The sequence below is a fragment of the Rhinatrema bivittatum genome, chromosome 2, assembly GCF_901001135.1.
Source record: "Rhinatrema bivittatum chromosome 2, aRhiBiv1.1, whole genome shotgun sequence".
NCBI classification, from domain to species: domain Eukaryota; kingdom Metazoa; phylum Chordata; class Amphibia; order Gymnophiona; family Rhinatrematidae; genus Rhinatrema; species Rhinatrema bivittatum.
Window position 1 is genome coordinate 279,038,296 of NC_042616.1, and position 20,340 is coordinate 279,058,635.

The following is a 20,340-nucleotide window of genomic DNA, read 5'->3' on the forward strand; positions in this document are numbered from 1 at the left end:
TAGGGACCCACCTGCTTTTCACCCCCCTTTAGAGCATGGGTGATCTGTATTTGCTCTGTGGCCTCTGTATACATCAGCCACTGTATAGAGGGTGTTGAATATCTCTTTGTGTGTCTGTGATAGTTGTCTGGAGGGACGAGTGCCACGGTCTTGGGTTCTAAGAACATAAACCTGTACATAGCCATGCACACAGATGCCAGTGTTATATATTGGAATGGGTCTATACACCTTTTCACAGTTTTAGATCCACCATCCTGCTCTACAACCACCTCTCTCTCTGTCAAAGCCATGATTTCATTTCTGTATAAGACACAAGCTTGCCTCAGAATGTTCACATCCTGTTGGCAATAATAGGCCAGCTCCTTTTGTAAATCAAAGGTGTTATTTTGATTGTCCCTGTACCATTTTAAAAACTCCTCTCTTTCTCCAGACATCATATACCCATCTCCATAATACTCAACACCGGGCATAGGTCCCACATAATTTTGATTAACCCTGGTGTTAAAAAAATGCGGGAAATAACCCTTACAGCCTTGAAACCCCAGGGCTTGCGGAAGCTTGCTAAGCTTCATGGGCAGGAAATTTAAAGAGTCTTTAAACCGTATACCCAGGGGTTCTATCGTGATTTCTAAGAGCTTAGCACCCTGAGCTAACAAGCGCACATCCATCTTTTCCTTTAGCAGCTCTCTAACTACAAAATAACCATCATAGCCTTTAGAATTATGCGCTATGAAGGTGTATCCTTTGAACTTTTGTCACAAAAAATCTTAACAAACTTAGAAATACTCTCAAGACCTTTGAACTCCCAGTTTCTTGAGTTGTTTAAATCTGTTGCATATATATAATTTGGAACGTGAAAGCCTGTTTCCTGAACACATTCACAATCATAAAATATATATTTTTCAGATATTTGTGCATGATCAATAGGGGGCATAAAACACAAATGCTTGTCACCAGCGATCAAGGGCTCAGAACAAAGCTTACATTGTCTGACCCGGCATTTATGTTTTTTATCAACATACGATTCACATTTTTCGCACAGTATTTTAAGCAAACACTCAACTTCTTTTTTTAAAGCCAGAACTGTATGCCTTTCTAAACACTCTTGAGAACGACAATACAGCCTGCATTTCGGACATCTCTGTTGTACCCCGATATTGTCTACACACATTGCTGTTAAACAGAGACGGCACCATAATGTACAATTATGATCGTGACTATATGGTTTCTGGCAAAAATGACAGAAGTTTCGCTCCCCATAGAGCTTTTTTACATCTAAGATTCCATAAAAATGGTCATCATGTAGCAATATAAATACAGTTTTCTGGAATTCAGGTCTGTCCTTTGTCTTAAAACACCACCATTGTTTTGTATAAAGCACAACTCTTATGTTTATACCCAAATGTTGTTCAAATGTTGAGACATCATCTAGCATGACCTTTTTATGTTCTGACCACCCTAGCTCTGTGTGCAGTTTTTTAGCACGGTCTAATAGCTCTGCATCTGTGAGCTTTGTTGGTGACATGAGCGCTGTAACACTCCCTGCAAAACAGAGCTTATTATCTGTGTTGTTCAAGTCTATTAAATGCCTTCTCTTTTATGTATGATTTGACTGTACAGAATAGACCTTAAAACCCTTCGTGACCCGCCCCCTCTGTTCCTTATAACAAGAATGACTATGCGGAATGTCTCACCAAACTGTATCTCTCTATAACTCTGCAGGAGTTTACTAACTTGATCTAAGAAATCATCAGCGTTCAAATCCTGAGGGTTTAACTTTCCCGAATACAAAGAATTATGAAAACCTGTAGAATGTAAATGAATCTGTATATAATCATGGGGGGACACGTTATGGCTTATTTCATTTAGAACATGCTGTATGCCTTGTCTCACAACATTTTGCGCATCTATGAAAGAATCTATTCTATCTAAATTAATAAAACGAAATTCCTCTGAATAAAGCACGCCATTAAATTTTTCTAAATCACGGTTCCACCTTCTCACAAATTGCACAAAATTAACCGGTTCATTTTCTACAGCTGCATTTTCAGAGGTCTCTGGTATACAATTATTTACCAACCCCCCTGAAACATTGTCATCGGTACAATTATCTAAGAACATGCTTTCACATTCTTTCTCTACTTCCTCCCTGTGCACAGGTCTGTTGCTGTCTCTCTCATCTTTTCTTTCGGAAATAGGCTTTTTTGCAGTCTTTTCACGGTCTAAAATTAAAAATAATAATAATTAACACGGGTGGGCTCATACTTTTTTTTTGCAATATTTTAAGAAGAATTTTTCTTAAAACTATAACAGTATAGATTCTTACTTTTTTGTTTATCTCTCGGTTTTTTGTACGGTCTTTCGTCAGATTTCTTTGGCATATGCTGCTCATGGTCTGTTATGTAAAAAAACAAAAAAATATGGTAATACCTTTTCTTTTACACAGTTGTGAACTAATTGTTGTTTTACCCGTACAGATATATAAAAAAATACTTCTTACCTTCAACTGCATCTTCAGACTCCTTTCTCTTTCTTTTGGAAATAGTTTTGTTTGCACCATTTTCACATTCTAAAAATTACAAAATAAAATAAAAAAACACAGGGTCACACACACACACACACACACTTTTGATGTCTTTGTAAATAGATCTCTGCTTCGTTGACTGTTATGAAGGAAAAAAAGAGAGGCATTTGGGAGGGTCATAGACATTAAGGAAAACCTATTTCTCACCATTATTTGCATTGCTGTCAGAAATGCCTTGTTGATCAATTTTTTTTCTGTCTAAGGCATTACTGCAGCCAGGCTGTTCTTCTTCTTCTATGTTCAAATGTGTGTCTGATTTTGCAATATTTTCCTGTTCTAATGATAAAACAGACAAACACTGTTTTTACTACTGTTTTTTTAAAAATCATATCTAAAAATATACATTAAAACTATTAACTCACCTTTCAATTTCCTTTGTTTTCTGCGTTTAGTAAGTGACATTTTATTAATAAACACAGGCTTCTGCCTTTCTTTGTTTGAAGAATCCATTTCTGTTTCAAACTCCAGACTGCTGAATCTTTTCTGGTCACCGGCTATACCCTTTTATCACCAGCATTAGGTGGGGCGTAACCACCAACAAACCTCAAAACCTGTGTGTTGAAACCAAAAAAAAAAAAAGCTACCTGGCCTCTCTGTCATGTGATGGACATCTTATAGAATAAGATTGTTCTCTTGCTTGGGTTATCATTTACAGGGCTTTTTGAATGTATTATCAATATCTCTTTAGATCTGAAGCCCATTCACAAAACTATAGTATGTTGAACCTTTTTTTGTGATTTAATGTTTTGCTGACCATTGTTTTTCCCTGATTAGATTATGTGTCCCAGACAGCTATCCGCACCTACCTCATTACAATATACATCCCCCCTTTTGTTCATGAAAGGTAGTGTGTTACCAACGCCCTCTTAGGTCTTGGGGCACTTTACAAAATAAAAATTGGTCTCTCTTGAATGTCTTGTCATTCTGGTCTTTTTTTTTCCCTTCCAAACATTGTCTCATTCTGATTAGATTAACCATTTACAGATCTTGGATCCAGACAACTTCCCCCCCCACACATAGCTCATAGCAATATACATTCCTTAGTTAATGAAATAGTTGCTGTATCAAACATTTTACAGCCTGTGCATTGATATCAAAGAGACTTAATAAAACCATAAGATATCCCCCCTAAAAACTTCCATATCACCTTAAAGCACTATTGACACATTTTGTTAATTCTGATATATTTATTAGTTGTTTTTATTAACTAATTTATACACATGGCAAAATTTGTTAAAATATTACAAAGTATTTCATTGTCAATACATACTTCTGAAATACAGACAAGAAAAAACAAAGACTGCTTTATTATACATTTTTAAAAAAGGACTGGTGTTTTCTACCATAGATGATGGCATTTATATATTTTATCATTAAAATCTCATCTGTAGGTTTAAGCAAACTGTTTAGTTTTTGAACAGGATTTTCAGCAGTTTTCACACTGTGTATAAGATATATGATCAGATTCATATCATCATTGTTTAGGCTTAATACACCTCGTTTATATGCAGCTAGTACCACAAGATTCAAAACACGTTCTAGGCACAACCTGTTACAAGCGGTCCTTAATTGTTCCTGTGTGTCAGAGGCAGTCCAATAAACGCAACTATGATCATCCTGACTCGGATCGTCGAGAACACAGCCTTCGCAATTTTCATACCGTATGCCAGACAGACATTTTTTAAGAATACTATAGACAGCCACCCTTACGATCGATCTAAATGTTGTTTTTCGAAAAACTCCATGCACCGGCGGTGGTTTTGGGAATCCTATATAGCTCCACCAGCTGAAATCGTGCACATCTTCAGGATTGTTGTTTTTTTTTTGATCACATGTATCTGGTTCTTTTATATTTGGACAGAAGCAGCAAATACAGTTCATTTTGATACCTGGTGTGTCTCCATATTCTTCTGTTTGTAAAGATCCTTCATTTTCCTATAAAACATAATGTAAAACATTAAATTAAAACCTCTTCTAAACAAACTCTCTATTATAGATAGCTCCCAAACACGCCACCCCTAAAATGCATCATTAGAAGGAAAGAGATTTTTTCTTACCTTACACTCAAGCTTTTCCAACAAATAATCTGCTTCGGCATCCAGAGCAGCTTTGTGCAGCTCTAAATCTTCAGAATCTAAAGCATTTTCATTGATCAAGTTTGGATCCTGCGAATCAAAAAGCTTTTGCCCCAACGGAAGTTCATCAAAATCTGGGTCAGTGCTTCCTCCTTCTTCTTCTGCCCTCCGCTTTCGTTTATGGCTCCTCTTTAGTTTTGGTTGTTGAACGATTTTCATTTCAAGACGCTTAGGTGTTTCATATACGGCCATTTTCAGGAACAATTACAACAACTCTGCTTGAAGATTGTTCTCACGTGATCACTATCACATGATTATTTCTATATCCGGTCTTGCAAGTTTGGGCGTGTCTAACAGAGAGGGGAGGAGGGAAGGGTTGTGGGGGAGAATACAGAAGTCTGTTTTTTTAAAAACAAAACTCCACATCAGACACTATGGTTTTATTTCTTTTAAATCGTACCCTAGCAGGTTTGTGTAAAGAATAAGCATCTTGTTCTGTAAGCCAATCAATCACTTGTTTCTTGGTCACAGACGGCATACATGCTTTAGCTGCCTGCAAAAGAGGTGTTATACCGCCAAAACTGCCGGTATTTCCTGGCTCATTATAAATTTTCTTTAAGATCCGCTGGTGCATTCTTGTTTTTTTATATGGCTGTAAAATACAGAAGTCTGTTTTTTTTTAAAACAAAACTAAAGCCTTGTGTTTCACCATTGCAAACCTACACCCCCCACTGCTTTCAATTATCCTCTGCTCAGATTTAGGTCTGGGGGAAGGTCGGATTGAGGCAGAGGGGGCGGAGGGAAGGGGTGTAATTGGATTCTCCGTCTCTGTGTACAGAATGAGTCACAGTTTCCTGTCAGCTCTCTGGTAACTTTTTTTATTGGGGCATGCCTATCTACAGCAAGGGCTTGGAGGGGTGGGCTTGGGCTTCTGGTGACATCACTGGGGGGGTTTGGCTTGGGGGTTTGAGTGACAGCGTACCCTTTATACTACCCGGTCCCTAGTCTTTTGGAAAAAAAAAAAAAACCTGTCTTTTGCAAAGTTTGATCCTGCAGTTCATGCAATTCACCACCGGTAGCTTCAATCACTTGTTTTAAAAAAAAACCAAATCCTTGTCAACAGAACGAGCCACTGTTTTTCTGCCACCTATCAGCTTGTATTTTGTTTGGTTTTTTAAAAACAGAGTGGCTAGAAAAAAAGCATATTTCCTGCAGTTTTCCTGCCTCCTAAAAGCATACTACCGGCTCCGACATCATTAAAAAGGCATCAGGAGGTTCTAGGAGCGCATATTTCGGGACTTTTGTATTGTACTTCCGGTGAAATCATCAAAAACAGCCAGAGTCCATTAATACTGACATCATTAAAAAAGCGACAGGACCCTTTCTGATGACGTTTTAGGGGGTGTGTTTTTGGGGGGCGGTGTGGGGTGGACTTCCGGTGATGTCATACCCGCTACGTCACAGGGGGGTGTGGCTGGGGGTTGGGGTGTGGGCGGGGTCATCCGTGACATCATGGGGGGCGGTTTGGGGGTGGGAGGGGCTCCCCATTCACTTCTATTGGGAGGGGAGGAGCATCGATGGGGTCTGGGCGGGGTCTGGGGCGGGGGCCAGGGGTGGAAGGGGTGGGGCCGGGCAGAAGGGGTGGGGCCTGGGGCGGAAGGGGTGGGGCCTGGGGCGTGGTCGAGGGCGGGATGAGGTGGGAGGGGGCGTGGCTACACCCCCATTCACTTCTATGGGGAGTGGGCGGGGCTTAGACCGGAAGTGAATGCTGATTGGCTGCGGAAGGGGTGGGGCCTGTGGCGGAAGGGGTGTGGTTGGGGGTGTGGTCGAGGGCGGGAGGAGGCGGGAGGGGGCGTGGCTACGCCCCCATTCACTTCTATGGGGAGTGGGCGGGGCGTGGGCGGGGCTTAGACCGGAAGTGAACGCTGATTGGCTGCTGTCATCCTTATCTCACCTGTCAATCAGTTTGATTGATCGTGTACCCATTATACTACTGAGGGCCATCAGGCTGGCCCTAGAGTATTTCCTACCAGTGATAAAGGGAAAGGCAGTCAGGGTGATGTTGGACAATGCCACAGTAGTTGCTTAGATAAACAAATAGGGCAGTACCTGCAGTGCATCCCTGTCTGAGGAAGTCAGTTTGCTCTTTTTTTTATCTGGGCAGAACGAAACCTGTCACGCATTTCAGCAGCGTACATTGCAGGGAGCGAAAACGTACATGCAGACTTCCTGAGCAGGAACAAGCTGGACTCAGGGGAGTGAGTTCTCAGCAAGGAGGTTTTCCGATAGTACAGTGGACCCTTGACTTATGAACTCAATTGGTTCCAGAGGGCTGGTTATAACTCAAGCTGGTTGTAAGTCAAGACTATTTTTTCCATAGGAAATAATGGAAATACTCATAATGCGTTCCAAACCTCCCAAAAGCACCCCTTATCTAACCATTTCTATAATTAAAAAAAATGGTTGTACAATGTCTGTAATTACCAGAAATACCAATAATTTTCTAGTGTACTCACCAAAAAAGTTATAAAATGTGCCTAGCCTACCAGAAACAACAATTTCACCTCCTCCACCAGTTCCTTTACGATATCTGCATATGGACTCTCTACCTGCGTAACAACAAGCAAGGTTGAGAGAACGTTGCACAAATCTCATCTTTGGGTGAGTTTCCTCACTCTGAAGGTCATCAAATCTTCACAAGAGAGCACTGTTCTGTTTGTAAGTCACACTCTGCATGTCAAAGTGGCCCCTAACCCCTACACTAATACCTACACCTCACCTCGAGTAAGGCTTGGCCCTTATCTTTTGAAGGTCCAAGTGGCAGCCATCTCTTGTTACAGAGGTACATGGAAGGGTCAGTAGACAGCCACTTATCCGGATGTAGTCTGCTATTTACAAGGAGTAAAATTAATCCAATAGTCTCTTTATGAGATCTTAATCTGGTGTTGGAGGCCTTGACAGGCTCTCCCTTTGAACCCTTAAGACACTCTTTTATGAAGGATCTCTCCCTGAAGACAATTTTCTATTTTGTGATCTGTTCTGTTAGAAACACATGGGAACACCAGGCCCTCTTGTGCAGGGATCCCTATCTGGTGTTCTCAGCAGAAGCTGTCACTCTCCAGCTGGTACCTTCCTTCTTGCCAAAGGTAGTGTATTCTTTTCACTTAAATCAATCCATTTCTTTCCCTGCATTCAGAGGGAGGAGATATTGGGAGGATGAAAGGAGGCATCACCTTCTGGACATTAGGTGCTTCCCATTAAGATACCTGAAGGTTACTAACCATTTTTGCAAGTCTGATAGACTATTCCATCTTATTTGAAGGCCTTCAGAAAGGGGAGGCAGCCTCTAAGGCTATGCTAGCCAGAGGGGTCAAGAGAGCCATTTCTTCTACATATTTGCTCAAAGAAAAACAGGTGCCCACACTCCTTAGGATGCATTCCATGAGGGCTCAAGCTTCTTCATGAAAGAAGCATCTTTTGTCTCTCTCTCTGGATGAGATATGTAGGGCAGCTACGTCGTCAGTGCACTCCTTCACAAGTTCTACAGATTGAACATTATAGCTCAGGTAGACTCTGTAAAATTTGACCTGTTAATTCCTTTCCTTGAGTCCTGTTTGACTAGTCTGAATTCCCACCTAGGAACACAGAGACTGATAAGCGGGATCGGTGCTTAATTGGGCCCTCTCCTCACTTAGGGGTCGATTTTAAGACCCGTGCGCGCGTCCATGTGCATGCGGTTCCCAGTGCGCGCACATGGATGCGCCAATTTTATAACATGCGTGCGCCAGCACGTACATGTTATAAAATACAAAGGCCGTGTGCACATGTGTGAGCAGCTTGTGACTGGCGTGCAGAGAGCGGGGAATTGTAGCAAAATAAATGTGGCGACACAATCTGGCCTCCAATTAAGAAGCAGACAGGAAGGGAACCCTACCCTTCCTACCTCTTCCCCAATCCCTAATTTTTTTTTAAATACGTACTGCTCCCCGGGAGCAGAAGTAATCTCTGTGTGCTGGCCGGCTGCTGGCGCACACTTCCCCGGGACAGCGGCTAATGGTGCTGTCCCGGCCCACCCCCACCCTGCCCCTTCTGCAGTGCCCGGCTCTTCGGTGCATAGCAGGGGTTACACGCATGGCCGTGCCCTTCCGAAAATGTGCATGGCACGCATAAGGCCCAGCCATGCATGTAACCCCCATTATTTATGTGTGTGGCCCTTTTAAAATTGGGTTGTTAGTCTGTCTGTCTTCTTTCCCCGTCCCTCCCCTGATGTAGGGACCAGGGTCTCAAGCTCCTTCTGTAATTCCAAGTCTAGTTGTCAAGTAGCTATATTTAGGGAAAGTAGAAAAGTGTTTGAGATAAGGTGGTAGTTTCATGCCTGATTCAACACCCCTCTTGTAGCCAGCACTAAAGGTACAAGGTGAAACTTCTGTTGCTGGCAGCTGAGGAGGGGAGATCTCATTGTCCAGACTGGTCTAGCAGAGCTCAAGGAAAAGAAATTAACAGGTAAACCTTTACACTTACAATAATAGCTATTTTTACCCCTTAAACGTTTGAAACAGATTGTACCCACTAGATTTAAACTGTTTTACACACAGAAGCCAATAAAGTACTACAATATTTTAAAAACTATGCTACATTTTGTGTTTGAGACGGGCATATGTACTGTTTTGTGCCAAAGACTTGGCAGGAATGTTAATATATCCCCATTTTTTGCCCACTGGAGGGAATTTAGATTTCTTCCACGAATACAGGTAGCACATTTTTACAAAATACAAGAATTAAGGTTTAGTTTAAATGTCACAACTGTTGGTAGAAAGAAGTATGGGAAATCTATATCAGTGTCTAAGTTCTTCAAACTTTATATGCAATCTACAAAATAAAGAATTCTCTGGCTATGGACAGTTAAAACACTGTGGTACCTATAAAATATACTTGTTTGCTTGTAAAGCCCTCTCGTGCATCCTAAAAATTGCCGAGCTATGCAGGAAGACCTTGCTGTGCACATTAAACTGCTCCTAGAAGATGCGCATGTGAGCCTGCATATGTCAATGAAGGAATGTCATATGCAAATAAGGGGTTAGCAAGCTCATGCTAAATGGCATGGTATGTGTGCCTTCCATGTTATTTAGCAAAAGCTCAGTAAATGGCTACTATTTAGTGCCTGCCTCTGAGCCTGTTATTTACTGAAGGAAATCTATATAGTATGATCATGCTGACACACTGCATGCTCTATTCGGTTTTTTTTTGTCTTGTTTTCATGGTTCCTCGTGCTGAGTTGCAAAAGTTCATGTAGGCCTGTTACATAGGAATTGCATGTCCATGCAGAGGGAAGAAGGGGAAGACTTCCTACACTCTAGGAAAGGAAGTCAAAGAACAGAGTTTCTGCAAAGGAAAACCCAAACCAGACACATGCCTCAGATGTCTGTAATGAGTCCGAAGAAGAATGTGCAACCTGGCATATCGACCCAGTTGCTAATTCTTCTGTTGTCTGTACTTATCCCATGTTCTTGTCACCCCCTGGAATAAGCATAAAGAAGCCATAATTATAAAAGGGGAAGAACTAGTAGAAAAAAATAGCATCTGGGCCTGTCTGGAGGCTGCACTTTTCTCGTCTTTGCCTGCTGGTATTTGAATGTCCAAGACAACATTTTTTTTTTTGTGGCAAGCCAGCTCCTCTCGGCTAGGCACAAACGTGTTTGGGGTGGGGGGAGAATGATTGACCCAAGGACAAGTGACTATCCAATGTTCCCCCACATGCTTCCCCCCCATACCGCCATCCAGCAAAACATGGAGAAGAGGGAATGTAGTATAAAGGAGGAGAGACACTGGCAAGCATTTGAGCACTTCAAAAATAAATGTCTTTCTTTATACAAGGCAAATGTATTTATAAGTGATCGTTTGCCAGAGGGCAAATGTCTTTTCTGTCATTTGATGTTGTGGCAAAAAACCACTGAAGGCGTTCACGGACTTGAGGCTGAACTGTAGTCTGAGCCTCAAAAGTATTTTTCAGCTCACCAAATGTTTTGGTTTGAGTGGAGAGCTCATGTCTGAACTGTAAGGCAGTAAAAGACAACTTGGTGTAGCCTTTATGGTGACTTCACTACAGGGTAGTTGTAGAGGTGGGAATGATCAGATACCATTTGAAGTCAGGATAGCCAGATTCCTTTCTGGGCCTCCTTATATGCCAGTAGTTAAGAGGGTAGGCATATAATCCATTTCAAAACTATTATTTATCAAAAACTTTAAAATATCATTTTAATTCAATTATTCATAACAAATGTTAATACAAATTAACTTTCACATTTATACGTCTGTTTACATGTATGGGTGAGTACTCTGGTATGTGTGTGAATCTTTCTATTTTTGAATAAGGCTTTATAATGGAACTTTTTAATATGTTAAGAATTCATTTAAATGTAAATAGACATATGTGAAAGTTAATTTGTATTAAAATTTGATATGAATAATTGAATAAAAATATTTTAAACTGTTTGATAAATAATTGTTTTGAAATTGATTATATGCCTACCCTCTTAACTATTATAATGCTATTTTGGGGATGCATTTCTTGTTTTTTTTAGCCAGTGTAAGTGCTTTTACCGCCTTATATGCTCCCATCTGTCCCCCAACCGCATTCTTTGACATCACTTTTTGAAGATCCTTGCTGACACAGAGGGTTCTCAACACACAACATAAGAACATAAGAAAATGCCATACTGGGTCAGACCAAGGGTCCATCAAGCCCAGCATCCTGTTTCCAACAGTGGCCAATCCAGGCCATAAGAACCTGGCAAGTACCCAAAAACTAAGTCTATTCCATGTAACCATTGCTAATGGCAGTGGCTATTCTCTAAGTGAACTTAATAGCAGGTAATGGACTTCTCCTCCAAGAACTTATCCAGTCCTTTTTTAAATCCAGCTATACTAACTGCACTAACCCCATCCTCTGGCAACAAATTCCAGAGTTTAATTGTGCGTTGAGTAAAAAAGAACTTTTTCCGATTAGTTTTAAATGTGCCACATGCTAACTTCATGGAGTGCCCCTTAGTCTTTCTATTATCCGAAAGAGTAAATAACCGATTCACATCTACCCGTTCTAGACCTCTCATGATTTTAAACACCTCTATCATATCCCCCCTCAGTCGTCTCTTCTCCAAGCTGAAAAGTCCTAACCTCTTTAGTCTTTCCTCATAGGGGAGTTGTTCCATTCCCCTTATCATTTTGGTAACCCTTCTCTGTACCTTCTCCATCGCAATTTTATCTTTTTTGAGATGTGGTGACCAGAATTGTACACAATATTCAAGGTGCGGTCTCACCATGGAGCGATACAGAGGCATTATGACATTTTCCGTTTTATTCACCATTCCCTTTCTAATAATTCCCAACATTCTGTTTGCTTTTTTGACTGCCGCAGCACACTGAACCAACGATTTCAATGTGTTATCCACTATGACACCTAGATCTCTTTCTTGGGTTTTCTGCTCTCCTTTGACCACCTCACCTACAGGTCTCCCACTTTACCCTGTGCACTGACCAACAGCCCCTATGTAGCAGGCCTAATTGTATACACCTTGGCAGCCAGCAGGAGGAACCAAGCGGAAAAGAGAACCGAGCATGTTCAGTTTAGAGTTCTCATGCTATTTAATGCGTCATTGGGAAAGTAACTTACTCAAGCTATTTAGCTGCTGCATTTTCAGGTTTCCATGCATAAGAATGTGACCATGCCATTTCTGACTTTTATTTTTGTGGGGGTTTTGTTTTTACTGCAAGCATACTAAATCGCTTTGCATGGCTTAAGTGGCTTTCTATCAATTTAGCTCACTACTGGTTTTTTTTCTGTGTGAATGTGAGCCCATGCAAAAATTCATTTTGCACATGTTTTATTGCATAAGCTGCCTACTGTTTTATTGGACAAAGATCTAAATGCTTTCAAATTAGGTATTTCGTATATAATTTTTAATGCCAAGTGATGAGATTTGTTTAATCTATTTATTCAAAATTATTAAACATATATAGACACTAATTCAAACGAGTCCAATTTGTTAATTAAGTTACACTGTTTCAATGTATTTCAAATATAAGTTCCAAATTGTTAATGAAGGTTCTCTGTTAGTATGCAATAATAATAAGACACCGTTGTCATATTCCATGAGTTAATCTGTAAACCGATGTGATATGCCATATCGAATGTCTGTATATAAAAAACAAATAAATGATTTAAATACTTTATTAAATATTTGACAAAAGGACAAAGGAACTAAGCCATTTTCTTGGCTGCCTTACCAATGGTGGAAACAGTAACTGAAAGAAATGTATTTAAGTTATTTATAAAATTTATATTCCATGATCTCTCAGCATGCTGTCTAATGCGGCTTGATTTTAATCAGAAATTGTACAGCAATTGGCTAAAATCACAAATAGTAGAATAGCAGCTGCTATATAAAAATAGGCCTTTTTGCAAACCAGAGCAGTCTAGGCTTCAGTTGTATTGGATTAAAGATTTTGCTCAGAAAGGCTTATTTGATAGCTAAAAATATTTATTCTAAAACTGACTGTTTGAGGACAGCCCATCTGACACAATGGATGGTTCAGATGTTTGACTTTTCAGTGATGCTACATCAGAATGACCTGACACTTTTTTAAGTTTGATTATGAAAAGTTCCTTAGGAAGAGGAACATCTCTCTATATACTTCCAAGTAGTGTTCACAGCACTTTTTTTAAAATCATTGAACAAGTCATAGGGAAAAGTCTAAACTTGCAGCAATGTTATTAATAAAGAGAGAGGGAGTTAACTCAATAAATGCCAAGATTTTCTTAGTTTTTAGAATCTTTCTGAATCTTAGAACCTGAAATAGATTTTCATTCTCCATTTTATTTTATGCTTAAATTTTGCATAATACAAACATTTGAATGTGATTTCAAGATATATGTAGGCAAGGTTATACCTGTTATCTTGTCATGTGTAAGTAGGGAAGGGTTGGGGAGGTTTAGTGGGTATTAAGGGAGAAGGAGGGAAGAACAAAATATTGTTAAACTTAAAATCTCTTAGCTTTACTATATAAGGAACAATTATGCCCCAGGATGCACTGGAAGCTGGTTGAATAAAGTTACCGTAAATTTTAAAAACTGAGCTAATTCATAATTTGTGTTTTGATATAGGAGTATAGGTGTACTGGCTTATGTCATGCTTACGGGCACATCACCTTTCCTGGGAGATGACAAGCAACAAACATTCTTAAATATCTCTCAGTTAAACATAAGTTACTCTGAGGAAGACTTTGATATGATATCAGAGACTGCAGTTGACTTCATCAAAACACTTCTAGTGAAGGAACCAGAGTAAGTATTACAATCTGTTACTGCTTTGCTCTGAAACTGCTAAATTTTGTGTGTAATTTTTATTGGTTGACAATCGGGGCCCAACATTTGCCTTTGGAATTTACTGGGCTTGAATTGTGACACTATCCTCTGACATAAAAGTGCCGAGGTCAGCCCTGGGCAAGTGGCTCATGCTTCTTCCTCAGTGCTTTGCGTCAGACCCTGCAGCCACAGCTTTCTTTGATGCTCCAGTGAGGCCAGCCCCACAATATTGGCTGCTGCTCCAATGCCATGGCTGTGGTGGGAGTAAGGAAGAGAGGAGATTGGCCTAATGGAGATGAGACTTAAGGGGAAATGAAGCTTGAGAAGAGCCAAGGAGAGAATCTGAAGAGGTGGGTGAGGTGACTGTGGAGAGATTGGAAAAATACAAGAGTGGAATGAGCATGAAGGGAGAGAGGTCTACCTAGACAGAAGACCAGAGGGAAAAAAAAAAGCTTTTACTCCTGGGAAATTCTGTGCAACTGCAATGCAGAATTCCCTGCTCCTCTTCCCCAGCACAGACTTTACCTTTCACGCCACAGAATTTCCCTGATGCAGCAAGAGTCCTGCAAAAAGCTGCTGCAGCAGCTTTTAGGAAGAGCTCAGGCTCATGGGAGCCCCACAATGTGCTGAACTTGGCTCCATGAGCCTGCCAGAAGAGGAGAAACCATTGAAAATCTGGGCTATGCACACCCTTCAGAACAGGAAGAGCCAGCGACGAGCATGGCAATGTGCAGCACTAGGCCGCACAAGCCCACTGAAAGAGGAGCCACGGCACAGTAGCTGTCAACTGAGTCAGACAGCTAGAGTGTGCAAGAAGAGAAGGCTCATGTGGGTATAATATAATCGGTCAATTCCACGAGCTTGCAGGAGAGGCAGAACATTTGGCTCTTGAAAGCCAGCTCCCTGAGGAGGAGCCAAAGCAGTGCAGAGCAAGAACCAGAAGTCGTCTTCTCGAAGTGGGTCCTCAGTCTTCACCAGATCACCACTTGTACTTCTTTCTGTTGGCGTTCTGTCATCTGTCTGGATCTATAAGGTTTTTATTTATTTATTTTGGGACATGTAGACTCAATCTTTCATTTTATTTTCTGATACATCTTGTCTTCCTCATACTCTTTCTTACCTTCCCCAAGCATGAATCCTGTCCTTCCTCCAATTATCCACCATCCCACATCGTCTGCTCTGCCCTATACCATGTCCTCTACTAATGCTGTCTCTGTATCTGCTTCTTTTTCCCCAATGCAGGTTCTCTTTCCATCCTAAATCCTTTCCTTCCTCCACTTGAGCCCTTTCCCTCTTCACCCCATTCTTAATTCCAATCATTCATACTCTGTCGAACTCTTCTGTTGCAAGCAATATGGCCAAGGAAGTCTGCCCATCCAAACAACTACTCAGCTCTCATAATGCTCCCTCAGAGATCCTGGTGTTTGTCCCAAACTTTCTTTAATTCAGATACTGTCCTTGTCTCCACCACTTCCAATGGAAGGCCATTCTATAACCCCACCCCTCTCTGTAAAGAACCATTTCTTTATATTCTCTGTCTACCCCCTTTCACCCTCATCCCATGACACTTTGTTCCAGAGTCTCCTTTCCTTTGAAGGAGACTCACCTTCTGTGCAGTGATACCTTGGAGATTTTAAATGTCTCTGTCTCTCCTATCCTGCCTTTCCTCTCGAGTACACTTGTTTATATCTTTAAGTCTCTCCCCATATGCTTCACAATGAAAACCACTGATCAGTTCAGTAGTCACACTCTGGATTGAATATACTGAATTGTACTAAAATGGAGGATGATAGCAAAAATATTGTATTTTGACAAATATTCAGACTTTTACAGAATGCATAAACTTCTTGTACAGAATTTTATATTTTTTGGTGCAGATTTCCCCCAGGGTTAAACTCTGGGAGGAAGGAAGAATTGTGGAGGCAGATGAGAAGAGACACATTTATTGTGGCAGGCTTCTGAGGGGTATATGAGATGAGAGAATGAAGGAGGTAGATGAAAAGATATAGGATAAAAAAAAATAAAACTATCCATCCAATTTATTTTTAGCAGTGTTTTTGCATATTAACTGTAAATAGTATATAAATGTATGCAAAATGTTCTGAAGAATTTTATTATCCTTTACTGCAGAATCTATCCTAGTACTACTACTAGAAACCAGAAGCAGCATTTATAATGCAGGGGGAATTAATCTATTGCATAGATGCACATAAAGCATGAAATTTCTTAACATTCTCCTTTCAAATCTATAATGTTAAATGTAAAATGAGTGTTTCAGAGAAGGCATTAAAAAGAAATAGGAATTTAAAGGAGAACTGACTTTAAACTGGTCTCATGTGTTCATCACAAAATATTAAATATCAAACACTGTACATTTTTAAAAACATTAAAATAAACAAATATGCTATCCGCTTGTTTACATATTCTTCAGCATGATTTTAGAAATGTGCATTCTGTGACTACAATGCTTATTGCATGACTGCTTAATTGCCAGTCTTGATACAGACAGCATGCTAGATCAAAAGCTGGTGTCTTGCCCTGAATGCAAGGTTAAAAATAATTTATCTGAACTTGGTGGATATACTTTCAGCATTATGCATGAGGAAGGAACTGCACCTGCTTCTGTTATCCATGGCAAAATCCACAGATCTCTGCAGGAAGATTCTTCCTCCGCACCGTGCCTGTCTGCATATTGATTTCTTATGGTGCAATATGTGCACTCCATCTTCAAGGCTGCAAGGAGTCATGGACTTGTTACCCAAAAACAAGTGAGATGAATTTCTCATAGAAAGAGATGAGTGTCATATGCATCTTCCAAGGATTCCTTCTCCATCAGAGCCAGAAGTGGCCTGGTTCCAGGTTTCTGAACTGAAGGATATGTATGAACAGTCAGTTGATGCACCTTGCATGGTGGAAAACAGTGGATCTCATTAAAAATCACTGCCTCATGCTGCAGACATTTTCAGTAATGATGAAGAGTACACAGGCTACCAAAACATTCCATGATCCTTCCCAGTTGGGACAATTTTTCTAACAAAACTGTGGGTACCTCCTACGGGGGTATCTGCATCAGGGGCATACGCTCCTAACAGCAGATGAAGGCGAAGCAAGGCAGACATCCAAAAAAAAAAAAAAATTCTTTAAGAGCTTTCATCTGATCAAATGGGAAAAGCTTTGTTTCAGCAGGTCAGCTATCCTAGTGATATCTGTCTTATCAGATTTGCTGAGTTTTGCAGACCTGAAGCAAGTTATGATATCTGGAGAAGTGAATTAGTAAATGGAGAGATAATCTTTGTTAATTTACCCATTTTTGTACTTAACCTTATCAAATGGCAGCTGATGCAAACTTCAGAAAGATGCAAGCAAAAATCTTTTATATAGAGCCTAAAGAAAAAAAATTCAAAAGGAATTTTTTGACTCTGCTTAATGTGACAAATATCAGATTGGACCACTGGTACACTCCTTTCTGGAGTGTCAAAAACAGACTTCAGAATGAAATTTTAGGCTTAGTCATGTGGTTGACAAACCAAATCCTTTGAATGCCAGATCTTTACTTCTGGGTACAGTGCATGATTCCAATCACTTTACATCAGCTGCTACTACTTAAAATTTCTATAGCACTACTAGGTGTACACAGCACTGTACAGCTACGTAAAGACAGTCCCTGCTTCATTGAGTGTATAGTCTAGTTGAGACTTACAGATGAGACACAGTTTGTAGTACTCACTCAAGTTAAAAGTAAATTTTTATATATTGCATTGCTAGTCCCAAAAATATATTTTGACGTCCTGGGAATAAATGGTGAAATGATTGATGAAAAGCTGAGATTTCAGTTAGAAAAGTATCCACAAAGATTAGATAACATGCTGCCAAGAGTGCTGAGTGACTCCTTGAACTTGTCTTTTATGTCTGTGCCTAGTTTGTAAGATGAATGAAGGAAGTACGGTGTTTGGCATTGGGTAGCTATGATGTGAAAATGAATGAATGGCAACTGGAAGTATATTTTGAAGGGGAGAACAATGTCAGTTGATCATTATTTCTGTAACTTTTGTTTTTGGTAATTTAGAAAATGTGATCAGTTACATATTTATAATGTAAAAACTCAAACTAATACAAATACTGCTCAGATTCAAAGATAATCTTTCTTCCATGTAATTAGCTTCATTGATAGAGGTGACTTTTTAAATACATTTAAAAACCAAAGTGACGGACCCACAAAGATTTCTTATTATACATTATAAATCTGAAAATATAATATATTGAGATCCAAATGATTTGAGCTAGATTTACATTGGAGGTTGTTTCATTTTTACATATGTGGGCATATGTTAAGAAAATGGGGGGCCTTTTGGAGAAGAACCGTATAGATGTATGCACAAAATCTCACAAATGTCTCATCTGTTTTGCTTGGTTAAGCTATTTGTACACGTCCCTCACTTTTACACTGAAATACTTAGTCATGGGTGCTGCTGCTTCTTCTTTTGCTGTAAATCACTCAAACAAGGAAAGACCACACTATTACCACCTTACTTCCTTCCCTATATATTATAGCAATGAATTATATTTTGGTATATAGACTCACAGGTGTGTTAAAAGTGGGTGTTTGCTAAATATACTGACCTTGTGAGTCTTCAGTTTTCTGCTTTTCTCATGACACTGCTTGACGTTCTCTTGCATATGTTTTGTTTCACAGGTTGCGAATAACCGCGGAGGCTGCTTTACAGCACCCCTGGCTAGCTCAAGGTGACATCTTTGTGTCTTGTGCTCTGAGTACAGTAAAGGAGCCACCCATAGTCACTGAAGAGGATGAGGAATCTGTCAGTAAAAACAGTGCTGATGACACTCAGAAATCAGACTTAGAGGGACAAACTGTGTCAGAGGAGTTAATAGTAATGGCCTCGTACACCTTGGGACAATGCAGGCAGTCAGAAAATGACAAACAAACTGAGCCAAAGGCCATTTCCAAACGTTTTAAGTTTGAGGAACCCTTGTTGCAAGAAATAGGAGAATTTATCTACTAATTACTTCATTGTGGGACTTCAGTTTTTTGTATTGATATTTCTCCAACTAATTTCCTGGGTAAAAAAGTACACCCAGTTTTCCAGGTAAGAGGAAAAATAAGGTCTGTTAAAGTAAATGTAAGCTGAGTTAAAATTATATAGAATGGATGTAATTGTGCCAGGTTTCAAAGAGTGTTTCTGGAAGGAGTATAACAAAATGTTTATTTTTAATGGGTTTCAGTCCCCATTTTGTTTCTCATTCCTGTTAACTTTCATTAGGAGGCAAAATCTAATCCATAAACTAGAGCATGTTTCTGTTTTCTAAAGCCACAAATTATGAAAGAGCCTTGTTGGGGATAAAAAAAGAAAAAAAAACTTTGTGAAGCAGATCCTCGGTGAGAGAGTGTTTAAACTTACTCCTGCCTTGTGCTAAGTTTGTTCACTAGCATATAAAATTATAACAAATAAAAGATCATTCAATTAGCTTAATTAAACTTAAAAAAACTAAAGGCATGGTTACTGTTAATAAGCAAAATCTAATGCAATATGTACAAAGAGCCTTATTTTTTCAAGTAGTTGATGTATAGTACTCCTGCTAAGCAAACTTTTTTATTTACTTGTTCTCTGCCTTCTTCGCAGCTACTTGATGACAAAAACTGGATATTGATTTCTAATTATAGTACTTCAGACTATAAAAAAAATACTTGCACTTAAACTTGAATAACTGTTTAAGCTTGTCTGTCACATTAAACTCACATCACATGAAGTGTTTTTCTTCTGAGCTTATCCTGAAATCCTGATTTATGGCTGTGCCAGCGTAAAAAAACAGATGACTGCTGGTAATCCTTGATATATAATATTGTCTGTCTAAAATCAAAATATTTTTTTATGTAACATTTTTATTTAAACATTTTCTGACACAAATCAAGAACATGAGAATGAAAAATCATGTTGGATTTGTTAAGAAATGAGTTTTCTTTCTCCAAGGAAAAGTAAATGTGTTATAATGACAAAAAATAAATTGTGGAATGTCCTGTGGAATTTTACATTCTCTTTATGGCAATGATATGAGACTGAAAATCTGTATATACAGTTGGCAAAGATTTTTGTTACATACAAAATTTAGTTCTTGATCATTGTAGTTGCATTTAATCCATCCTGTTTTCTCCAAAATCTAAATCTTTAGCCTGATTTTTGTAATGAGCTTCATATTCTGAAACGGCCCAAAACAGATATCTGGTAATTGGACGGAGTAAAAATTGCTATAAATAAATATTGTTGTAATTGAACAAATTCAGATTGTTTTGGAAATAAGTGATA

The 20,340-nt window shown here is 39.4% G+C and overlaps 1 protein-coding gene across 1 annotated transcript in view; it reads left to right on the top strand.

Annotated features, from left to right (window-relative positions):
* STK17A (serine/threonine kinase 17a) overlaps positions 1–20,061 on the top strand; it is a 68,260-nt gene extending 48,199 nt beyond the window's left edge. Inside the window, exons 6-7 of the mRNA XM_029589549.1 lie at positions 13,820–13,999; positions 18,714–20,061. Of these exons, the coding sequence (XP_029445409.1) occupies positions 13,820–13,999; positions 18,714–19,041 (508 nt within the window). The 3' untranslated portion in view covers positions 19,042–20,061. The remainder of the gene's footprint in view (positions 1–13,819; positions 14,000–18,713) is intronic.
* The last annotated feature ends 279 nt before the right edge of the window (positions 20,062–20,340 follow it).